General features: G+C 39.1%; 1 protein-coding gene across 1 annotated transcript; it reads left to right on the top strand.

The window, feature by feature from the left end:
* The first annotated feature begins 9918 nt into the window (after window positions 1-9918).
* LOC116684156 (uncharacterized) lies at window positions 9919-11807 on the top strand. The gene is made up of 4 exons (XM_032510057.1): window positions 9919-10102; window positions 10829-10984; window positions 11285-11374; window positions 11514-11807. Exons 1-4 carry the CDS (start codon window positions 9947-9949, stop codon window positions 11805-11807), a joined length of 696 nt encoding a protein of 231 aa, XP_032365948.1. The 5' UTR covers window positions 9919-9946.
* The last annotated feature ends 207 nt before the right edge of the window (window positions 11808-12014 follow it).

The following is a 12014-nucleotide window of genomic DNA, read 5'->3' as shown; positions in this document are numbered from 1 at the left end:
GTCTGTGTGAATACTCAATTCTGACTGGCTGCAGTGGTGTCCATAAAAAAGCGTTGTAGGACATTTACTAAAGGAGTTATGGTGAAACTGACTGTTTACTGTTCTAAATGAATACGCTACATTAAAACAAAAAGAAAATGTGAATCATTGTGTTATGTCCATAGACAGTTATATTTCCAACACCGCCTCTGGCCTCGTCCCCTGAACCCCACAGGATGGCGGCAACACACAAGCTCCCAAAACTTTTAGTGCCCCTCTGAACTGATTTTGTTTCACAGCAAATAACTACTTCAGGCTGCGGCCAACTGTAAGACATAGTGGATACAATTGTTCGTAAAGTCGTTTGTTTTAAGGAAACATTTATAACTACCCCTAACTAATGCAAATGATGGCGGGTGTGAGAAGCTAGCCTACTGATATGTGGGACTTTGTTTGTTAACTGTTGCCCCTTAGTTATTTATGTCAATATCTGTCTAGCACATGGTGCAGAATGCGTGATGAGGTAGCCTGGACTTGTGGAAGCAAGGCCATCCCTCCTGATAGCTGTCCAGAAATTGTAGTTTCTGAACCTTTTTTAAGTTATGACATGCAAGCCATGGATGTATTAAGAGAATGATGCAAGCCTACAGCTAACTTTACATTCCTGTAAAAACCCACAATCAACATAGCTTCAGTGAGACGTCACCCATGCTACTTTGACGTGTTCTAATTATGTATTTTTACAGTTTTATACTACAAAGGTTTTGTGACAAACTGAGACTTTCTTGATTTAATTCATGGCTTAAATCAAATGGGATCAAAGCTGGCAGCCCATCTCTCCATTTGTGCATGAATAGCATGTGTGTGTAGTGATTACTAACAAATTGTAATTTTCCCGCAGGGGATCAATAAACTGTATAAATTATAATAAATTCACTACAGTACATACATTATTTCTTCCAAAATAAGGGCCTATGGTAGTCCACCTGAAGGGGAGTGACTTCACCTCTCTGCTGGGTTTCATTTTGCCAGGTGCCAGAGTTTTCTTCTTTATTTGTTTTTCAGTTAAGTACTTGATGTTGCCGTGTTCGTCTCAATACATTACTCTACCACTTCACCAGACCCTGCAAACCACCAGTTTTATGCATTATAGTGGCACAATTGTCAGGGCTGAGATAGTTACAAGGACAGTGCACCGCATCGCACAGTGTGTGTTTGAATGAGTATTGAATTAACTTACTTGGTATGCTGCTTTGCTAGGTCAACAATTGCGTCACTAAAACTACTGTTGATTGATTCCTGTTATTCGTGCTCCACTTGTCATTTATCGCCACACAGATTGAGAGCCAATGCGTTAGATTGACATTTAGGACTTTCTAGTTTCTAGTTTCACAGGCCCATCAAAATACCAGTATATCAACACATGTTGTAGGGGAGAGCCGGGACAGTTGAAACACTTTTTAATTAAACGTAATTAACAAAGCTTTGGACAAAACCGTTCAGGAGTTATTGCAGCGAAAGTGGGACGTGCGTAATGTTTCATCCGTCCCTCCTGGACGGGACGAATGAAACAGCATGCGGGGACGAATGAAACATACAGTTTGAGCCATATAAACTTCCAACAACTTTAATATTTTACTGTATATCATGGATGGTACTTCCAAGAGGTGTTATTATAGATAGATTGGTGCAGGACTATGCGTCTTTGTGAATGTCTGTTAATAACTAATTGCCGTCATCCTGAAGCGTGTATAAAGCGGTTATTGAAATATCATGCACTGTGGATGATTGTGCTATTTTCATAGCTAGAACAGTAAGTTTTTCTATTTATATCATGTTTCTATTGTAGAAAATGTCATTTCACTAGGTTTCTACATGGGTTATACCACTGGACATCCAAATAACGCCCCCCAACCCGTCAGTCTCCATAGGATAACATGGGGAAAATCGATCGAAATATATTTTCATCTTTCTAAAACTGCTTTTCCATGTCTCACCTCCATAAATAATTGTATGAACACAGATATTTGTGCATTTACTTAAAATCCATGGAGTACCAGCCAGGTCGGGGACGGTTGAAACAGCTGTTTCAACTGTCCCGACCTAGATATATGACATTATCGCCTGTTTTGCTTCTCATGTAAACGAGCATGAAATATGAAAGTCTGGAATTGTGGAGAACACTAACTGGTCTACCGAATAAGCATGCAGTCAAACCTTTAAATGAAAAACCCTCGTTAATAATCGAAAAAATGTGACCGCTAATGAAGTTTACTTTTGACCATCAAAACGCGTTTATCGGCTGTAACTCCGTGATGAAAGAAAATAACAGGAAGATATTTGGCTGATAGAAGGAGGTTAACATGCTCTATGTTCAGACCTAAAGAAGTCTGTCTATCATCATTGCACTCGGAGAAAACTGGAATGTTTCATCCGTCACGCGTTTCAATCGTCCCGGCTCTCCCCTACCCTCAGTCATAACTAAACTGTTGTCAACATTTCTTCATAATGAATTTTTTTTTTTTTTCAGAAGACAACAATGAAACAGCTGAAAAACTTTGTCAACAGACATAACCTAAGTGAATACAGCGTGTAGTTCCTTTTTGGCAACAGTTTGTTTTATTTGTAATTGTTTCTTAAAAGTAAAATATGTCTTACAATTACATTGCAGAATATAAGGTTTGCTGTCGATGCTTTCATCCCTGTTTATTACTCTCTGTTGTGTCCCTTCTACTCCCACCACCTCAATAAAATCACTTTCACCCTACTACCTGTATAGGTGATCAGCCAAAGTAGGTGGAGCTGAGACACCATATCTGTACCCTGATCACAAATCTCAACAAACTAAATATTATTTTTATTAAAGTATATGCTTTAACATACAAATCACTTAAAAGGGTTTGACTGAAGTATTTATGATGTCAGACAAACTGTTATATCAATCCAGAACAATTGGACCCTTGGGCTTAGAGCAAAACTATGGAGAAGGTTTGCTACAGAAGAGTGGCACTTATCACACATAGTTGACACTTCTGGGTATATGTTATGTAGTTTCTCCAAGTCTATGTATAATTATAAATTGGACAAGACAGTGTCTTGCGTTATCTGAACAATTATGTATTTTTTCAAGACTTTCTTTCCTAAAATCACCAAGTTCCTCTTCCCACTTACGTTTATAATTTTCAGTCGATGGGGAACTTATTAATTACTAATAAGAGATTGTTATAGATGCGGGATATCAGTTTACTTTAGTTAGGAGATAATTTCAGACAGTCAGCTATTTTAGATTGTGATTCAGTCTCAAAATATTTTAAGTATTTCTGAAAGTAGGCCCTAACTTGTAGGTAACGATTAAGTTATTATTCCCCAGCTAATACTTCCTCTGTAGTTGTGTGAATGAAGCAAAGACACCTCCCACGTATAAGTCACCAATACACTGGGCACCCCTCTCACTCCATGTGGAAAAGGCTCCATAACAATATCCATAACAAGGTGTAGAAGCACTGATTGTTTTCATTTTTCTGGCTAATGACAGCACTCCAAATTTCCAAACAACAAGCTACGTGTGGAAATTGACCAGAATTCTCTTTTAAGTATTAAAATTAATATATTTTCGGTGCGTGAGTGCGAGTTCAGTTTCCAAGAGGCGTTTGGTTATCTACATGATCTAAACACAAAGTGGGCTTTGATCTGAAATCAGAATGCTGTGATATTTAGCATTTAATGTGGACGGTACGAGTCTGTTGTCCACCAGGAAGTAGTGTAGCCTACTGTAGGAGCTATATACAGGTGAATAAAATGACAAGTCCCTACCTGAAGGGTTCATTGCTCTCCATAAATCCAGTACATTCTTTGTGGAGGACCTGAAGATATGTGTCGAGGACAGTTTTAAAGTTGCCCTCACTAAAATACTATAGTATGTAATAAAATAGTTTTTTTTCTGTAAAAAGGGCACGTTTTCTCACTAGAATGGCTACACTTCTTGCTTTGGATGAAAAGTTTAAGTGGTCAACTTTCCCTATCCAATTTGCTTTTAACCTGCCATACGAGCCACTCTTAAAGTGAGTTTCCTGTAAGAACATAATGTCTGATGTCAGAGACTTTAGGTGGGTCAGAACTTTACCTCTTTTGACTGGGTTGTTTACTTTGTGTACATTCAACTGGAAAATGTAAGACCCTTCATCCCTCTGCTGTCAATGTTTAAACTATCATACATCAGGAATCTGCAATCAGTACAGTATCCGTAGCAGTACAGTTGTCAATGTGTAGGATTTGAGTGAATGGTCTTTCTCTCCCTCCCCTCCCCTCTATCCCAGTCCAACCCACAACCATTATCAGTCCCCATAGTAACAAATGAAAATACACACACACACACACACACACACACCTGACTTTGCAATAATGATGTCCTTTCAATGTTCCAGTTGCTCACCCTCAAAGGGGGGAGAAAGGGGATTTTTTGAGTTTAGGGGAGCCCTTGAGTCGTGTAATTACGACATCATGACATTTCATAAAATATTGAAGCAGTGGCGGCAATAATGTAATAGTGATTGAATAAATCTACAAAGCTGAATATAGCGGTGTGAGAGAAACTCCGAAGATACATGCGTCCCACTAAAATAATGTATTAGACCCTGAATCATACTTGATTCTTTAAAGAAATACTAGTATTCTGATGTTAGCATATTTTAACTGATATGTACAGCATATACACTCACACTCACCTTTAGGATTATTAGGAACACCATACACTGTTAAAAGGATTTGGGCTTTTAGCCAGAGGGACTATTTTTAACAAGCTGAGAGAACTTATTGCCTATTACAACAAAGTAAGAAGAGTAACCACAACTACAACTTGAAAAAAGCGCGAAAGCTCATAAAAAACTTATAAGAATCCATTCAGTTCACTTCAGAAAATAGGTCAAGGTGGGCATTTCAACCAACACGCATGCGCCTGCAGTGACGTCACGCGCAGCATTGAACTCTCAAAATCTGAGCTGACCGCCATCTTTTTTCCTCGGAGCCGAGCCGTCCAAGTAAGTACATTTAAAATTGTTTTAGCTTAATTATTCATCTGTTTAATGTGCATTGGTCATCTAATGTCTCTCCGTTTCAAATTATCCGTCAACATAACATGCGATGAATATTTCATGTTCGTTTTTTGGAAATGCTGTAGCATGTAACGTTAGCTAGCTAGCGCTAGCTGGCTAAGCTAGCGCCGGAGTGTCACGGCAAGTATTAATGTAGCTCTGGTTGAGCCTCATTCAACTGTAACAAGTATTCGGCACCAATAAAATAACGCTACTTTTATACGAGTGAAACGGTGCGAGACTTGTCGTCTATGGAAAAATGTGTGAACAGTAAAATCGATATGTCCGGGTCCACCCGCCAATTTACGTGACGTTGCGACCTGCACAAGAAGCTTTGCTCGCCATCAATCAATCTGGTACAGCTTTGACCAGACAGCGAGATAACAGAGCAGCTCATGGTCCGTGGGGAAGAGGAGTGGAAAAATACGGACCACCGCCGTAGTGTACGGACTATATATATATATATATATATATATATATATATATATATATGTGTGTGTATATATTTATGTAGAGTTAGATGCTGTATAAACACGTAGTGATAGGTGATTGTTTTTAACTGCATAGTGATATGTGTGCCGTTACACTCGCGCAGCAGTGGGGGTGAACGGTCACGCAGGCCGCCAGCTGGAGATCAGACGTGGGTTTGTTGGCCAATGGGAAAGGAGCCCTATGCCGTTTGAAATCGTGTCGACCCGAAGGGATTGTGTATGATCCAAACGGCACCTCTGGTTCATATTTCAATCATTTAATAAACATAAAAGACGGAAAGCTAAAACAATAGATAACTCCAGGTCAAAATAGTCTAATATGATCACAGATAGTCTGTAACCGTTCTACATAGAAGAATGGCGTCACTGTTTTGAGATTGGCATACATTTAAGTCTTTTTTTTTTTTTAAATGTAAATATTGTAAATAGTCCTTTTGAGTTATAATGTTCATTATGTTCATTTTTGCACTGGATGACTCCAATTATATAGGACAACTGTTTTAGGCAATTATTAAATAAAATAAATATTTGATACAACATGAAAAATATTTATGCAATCAAGCCAATTTTGCTGATAACTGTTGTATGTTTTTTTTTTCCCCTTTGTTTTCTGTACAGGGTTACAACACTTCAGTGTAGGCTGTGCTGTTTGTGGCAACTGCCCCTCAATGAGGTGGTCCTGCAAGTGTTGCAATTTCTCCTCGCCGAACCAACGCACACTAATTGTCCATTATAAGCTGAAGCACTGTCATCAGGCAAGAAACTGTCCTCTTCCCTGTGTCTATGCAGACTGTGTGTGCTCCTTCAGGACAGAATCATCTCTGAAAAAACATTTAACAAGAGACCATAGTCAAGCCCGTTCAAAGCAGGTGACTGCAAGTTAAATTGTGAACTGTGCAATTTTTCAGAGACTTGTAGTGATTCACAGTATTTGCACATTTGAAAATACACATACACAATAAGGAAACTGTTAAATGTCCGTATAAAGAATGTAGGTTTCAGTCAAGTGTGTACAGTACTTTTCGTGCACATAAGAGTAAGAAACATCACCTCTGTACTGTTGACAATTTTCGAGAAAACCTGTATCAAACCTTCATTCAGGGCACTTTAAACTCTGAAAGTACAAACTTTGAGACACACTCAGACGATCTAGACTTAACAGATTATTTCATAGAGGATCTAGACCTGCATGATTTACTTCAACACAAAGTTGCATCTCTCTTACTGCGTATGCAAACACATTTGCATGTGTCTAAAACAACAACTCAGGAAATAATAGATGAGCTTTGTAGTATTAGCTCAGTTGTAGAAGAGTACACACCAAAAATAATTGAAAGTGTACTGATCAACCATAATTGTGCAGTGAACAGTGCAGTCACTGCTGCTATAACAGAGATAGTTAAAAAAGTTAACCCCCTAAGTTTCCTGTCAAAAGACGGGCCTTTTGGTTCTGAATACAAAAGAGAAACTTTTTACAAGAAAAATTTTAAAGTGATTGAGCCGATTGAATATGTTTTAGATACATCTTCAAGACGGAAATTTGTTTATATTCCGGTTTTGAAAGTCCTGACAGAGCTGTTAAATCGCAGTGATGTGATAGATAAAGTCTTGGAGACAGGACATATTGAAAGAGTTGAACACTTGTCTCAGTACAAAACATACAGAGACGGTCTATATTACAAAGACAATATTTTGCTATCGTCAAAAGATCTTAGCATTGCCCTAGGACTGTACATAGACGACTTTGAAGTGTGCAACCCACTAGGAACATCAAAAAAAAAACACAAGATCTGTGCAGTTTATTGGGTCATTTCAAATTTACCTATACGATATAGATCATCTGTACAGTCAATCTACCTTGCATGTCTGTGTCATAGCAATGATGTGAAGAAATATGGGTATGGAGCCATTCTTGAACCACTGATAAAAGACCTTGAAGTACTTGAGCAGCAAGGATTGTATGTTCAGAAATTGGGAACAACTGTTAGAGGTACTGTGCTGTATGTGTCTGCAGACAACTTGGGGGCCCATTCACTTGCTGGGTTTCATGAGAATTTTAATGTCGACAAATTTTGCCGGTTTTGTTTAGCTAGTCGGCAAGATATTGACATTCACGAGGTAAAGGAGAGAGTATTTCCACTCCGGACAGTTGAATCTCACAAACAGGACCTTCTGGAATTAAAAAGACATCAGTTTGTTTCTGTGAATGGAGTAAAGAGTGACTGTGTTCTCGATAGACTTTCTCATTTCCACACAGTCCAGGGCTTCCCCCAGATTTTATGCACGACCTTTTTGAAGGAATAGTGCCACGGGAATTAAGTCTATGCATAAAGTCTCTGATATCCAAACGCTACTTTACAATAGATGAGCTGAATTCCATAATTGAATCCTTCCCTTTCAAGTTTACAGATAAAACCAACAGACCTAATCCAATTTCAAAGTCTTTTGCATCAAAAAATCTATTGGTGGGAATTGCCACGAAAACTGGACACTATTGAGACTTCTGCCTCTAATGATCGGTCACATTATACCAGAAGATGACAAAGTTTGGGGGATTCTATTAGATCTGAAAGAAATAGTAGAGCTTCTAGCTAGTGGACATTTTTCAGAAGAGACATTGGCATACTTGGAGTGTAAAATCTCCGATCACAGGTGCCTATTAAAAGAGGTGTTTCCTGATTTCCACCTCCTGCCCAAGCACCACTTCTTAGAACATTATCCTGAACTGATTCGGAGATTTGGTCCCCTAGTTGATTTCTGGACTATTAGATTTGAAGCTAAGCACAACTTTTTTAAAAGGTTGGTGCATGATTCTCACAATTTCAGAAACATATTGCTCACTCTATCAACAAAACACCAGCTTACTTTAGCTTACCATCTAGATTTGCCAAGTCTTTTCAGACCTGATCTGGAAGTTGGACATACTGCAGTTGTTTCACCTGATGCACTTGAGCACTCCATGAGGCGGGCTGTAGAGCTAAAATTTGGAAACATAAGTCTATTGTCTCTTGCAACCAATGCCTGCCTGTATGGCACAAAGTATTCAGAGGGTATGTTTCTGTCCGTGGGGCACACCAGTGGCCTGCCTGACTTTGGGAAGCTGGTTAAAATTGTAGTTGTGTCCAGCAAAGTGTCCTTCCTCATAGAACCATACCATGCATGGTACATGGAGCACCTGCGCAGTTATGAGTTGATGAAAAACAGTCTTCTGAACTGGTGATTGTGGAATTACACGAACTAAATGGATATCAACCCTTGTATCCATACACAAAAGCAGGGAAACTGATGGTGACATCAAAAGTTTTTTTGCTTCATTAAGGTATAGTTGGGCTGTTATTTTACTTTTTAAATGGTGTGTTCTTCTTGCTCTGAAAAACATGCAGTATGTCCATGAACGTAAAAACAGGTTTTAAACAGAAGAAAATGTGTATGTATGCATGTTCATGGTTAATAATGTTTATTGTTCATTTTGTTTTTTCTTACATTCTTTTTTTCCTTCATCGCCAGAGAAGTCCTGAGAGTTTCAAAGTCGCAAGAAGATGCTGTTGCGTGTGATCGTTTCAGCAAAGGACATTAGAAAGCTCCGCTTGGACTCAGTTCCAGATTCCGTTGATGGCCTGAAACGGGTGTTGAAAAACAAACTGCAGTTACACTCTTCATTTGACCTTCAATATGAAGATGAGGATTTCAAAGACTTCTGTAACCTCACGTGTGTTGACGATCTACCAAAGGACAAGGTGACATTGCAAGTCATTTTCTGCCCTGTCTCTTCAGACTCAAGTTTGGACACTTTTGGCTCTGCTGTACCTTTGTCTCCGGCAGCATCTTCTTCAGCTCAAACATCATCTCCGACGACATCTTCTTCATTGAGCAGCCAAACAGAGTGCTTTGCAGGTCAGCGTTCACAGCAATGGCCAGCTCATTTTCACATTCCCACCTTCTCATATGATGTTGAGCTGAGGCTCAGGCAGGGCAATGATGCTTTTAGAGAAAGTGGAGCACTTCTATCCATTTCAAGGGACATGAAGTCTGAGATTCTGCTCAAACTTGTTGAAAAAATATATTCATTCATGACCTACCCTACACTTGAACATTTTGGATGTGTAGCCAAGGCACTCGTTGAAAAACACCCTTGCCTTACAGAACCTGGCTCCACATGTGGATGGTATGGATGGAAACACAGCATAAAGTTCAAGATGGGCAATTACAGACAGAAATTGAAAAATTTGGGCTGCCGAGAACTGGAGGTTAATTCTGAGAAAAGAGGTGCTGGGGACACACGAGGGAAGAGAAACAAAGTGAAGAAACCTCGACGGTCTGAAACAAATTTCTTCCAGATCTCCCCCAGGGAAAGACAGCCGAAGTCTTGAAGAAGATAGAGAAAAGATGGTCCAGGAGATGAGAAAAACCACCCCAAACCTGGCCTACATCGATGATGCAATGAATGCCACATACGCACTGAGAAGACAGGAGATTGTTGAAGAGGAGCCACCTGTGGCCGAAATGAGAGTCAGATGGCCAGCCCTTTTTACTGAAAGACAGGTAAAATTTGTAAAAAAAAATGTCTTAGTCATAGCATAGTAGTAATGTTGTATTGTGTATGTTGCAGGGCTCAATGCTAACATTCCTTCCATTGAGTACATGTGCTCCTAAAGTAAAATATTGGGAGTAGAATTAAAAATTGTTTAACACATTTATGGAACACTTTAATGATGTTAAGGGTCAAAAGTGACCCATTTTTACATAACAGTAAAAACACACAACAATTTACTGTATACCTGTAATTTGACTTCTGATGTGACCCAGAATATACAAACATGAAACTATTTCATCTTTTTTAATCAACAGACACAAGCAATAACTTGCACTGTCATGACTAACACAATATTTGACACATTAAACATGAATTGATCTTTTCTGTAGGCCACTCCTATATATTGATATTAAATAATGCTTTAACTCATATGAATTATTTTAACTACTAAAATCATAGTAGTACATACTGATTTGTTAAACTTACAGCCTTGTTACTTAGCATGTATGAATATTATGACAACATAACAAAGCACTGACATGTCAGTCTGATGTAAACATTAATAAAATTCAATAACCTGCCACACAAGCCATTCTGCCAGTCTGAGGACACAGATTGTTGAAGTTACCAATAATGAAATATGCACCATGAGACAAGTCTCCACTGTTATCAAATGTGAAAATTTAGGTGACTTTCAGCTTAAACTAAAACTGTCATGTTACTTCTCCACATAGATCATCAAGGAATTCACCAGACTCATGTCAATGGACATCAATAAGTTCTATGAGGGTCTGGACAGCCATCTGCATAAACTTCTTCAGTTATTCCGGTTGAAGCGCTTCGAGGAAGTTCAAGAAATGACATCCTTAATGGAGAGTCTCGACAAGGATGTAAGTGCATAGTTGTTTGTGGGGTTGCAACCCCACTGAGGAGTGGGACCGAGATTTAGATTATGACAGACAGTAACCTCTAATTAATATGATTGGATAGGCACTTTGATACAAATTGAATAAGAAAATATCTCTGTTGGATGGAGGACATGGAGAGAGAAATGCTGGGTTTGTTGAATAAAATCTGTCGGTGAGGTCAGTTTAAGTTGCCTCTCTGGACTGAAGCTCAGTTTCCGTCATTTGAGGGTTGACAAAAATCAGTTTTGAAATACACTGAATTCGCGTATCGTATTTTTGCAGGCATCAAACCAAAGGAAGAGAGCAGCAGCTTTGCAGGGGCTGCCATGGTACGTGAAGGAAAATCCTTCTACATTGATGAAGAGATGTGAGGTAAGCAGCAAAATGTTGTTCAACAAAAACAAGTTCACAATGGGCATGGTTACACATCATTTCAGGCATCCTCTGTGTAGATATAGCAAAACATGTCTAAAGCACCGGCCCCTTTTTGTTATGTTTGTTTTGCATGAAGCCAACAGATCCTGGAGAGGACGTCATCAAGGGAATGATGATTGGAATCCTTTTGGTCGTTGAAGATGTGAAGGAGCCCCTTCCAGTTTCCTACAACGATGTTGCCATCGTCATTGAGGAAAAGATTGTCATGCGTCATCTTGGTGATGTACCCAACGCTTTTGTGAACCTGATGGGCCTGCTGTACATGCTGAACCTTGACTATCCAAAAGACACAAAATATACTTTTGAGGTGATTCAGCGCCTGTTCATGGGAATCGGTCTGAGATGTGCACTCCCAGAGTCCACTCTTTAAAGAATAAACTGCTCAGTTAGTGTGATGGCTTAGGATGATGTTTCTGCATTTGGCCCTGAGTAAGTGTTCTAGTTTTTTTCCAATTTCTTTTCCACTATGTTGTAAGAAGAAAAGAAATGTAAAGCCCTTCTGTGGGCCACCACAGTTTTTTTACGTTTTCATGTTTTAACATTTTTCTTTTGAGGAAATTTCTCTTGCAGACACTAA

Source organism: Etheostoma spectabile, unplaced genomic scaffold (assembly GCF_008692095.1).
Source record: "Etheostoma spectabile isolate EspeVRDwgs_2016 unplaced genomic scaffold, UIUC_Espe_1.0 scaffold00019209, whole genome shotgun sequence".
Classification (NCBI taxonomy): domain Eukaryota; kingdom Metazoa; phylum Chordata; class Actinopteri; order Perciformes; family Percidae; genus Etheostoma; species Etheostoma spectabile.
This window is presented reverse-complemented; position numbering and strand designations above follow the sequence as displayed.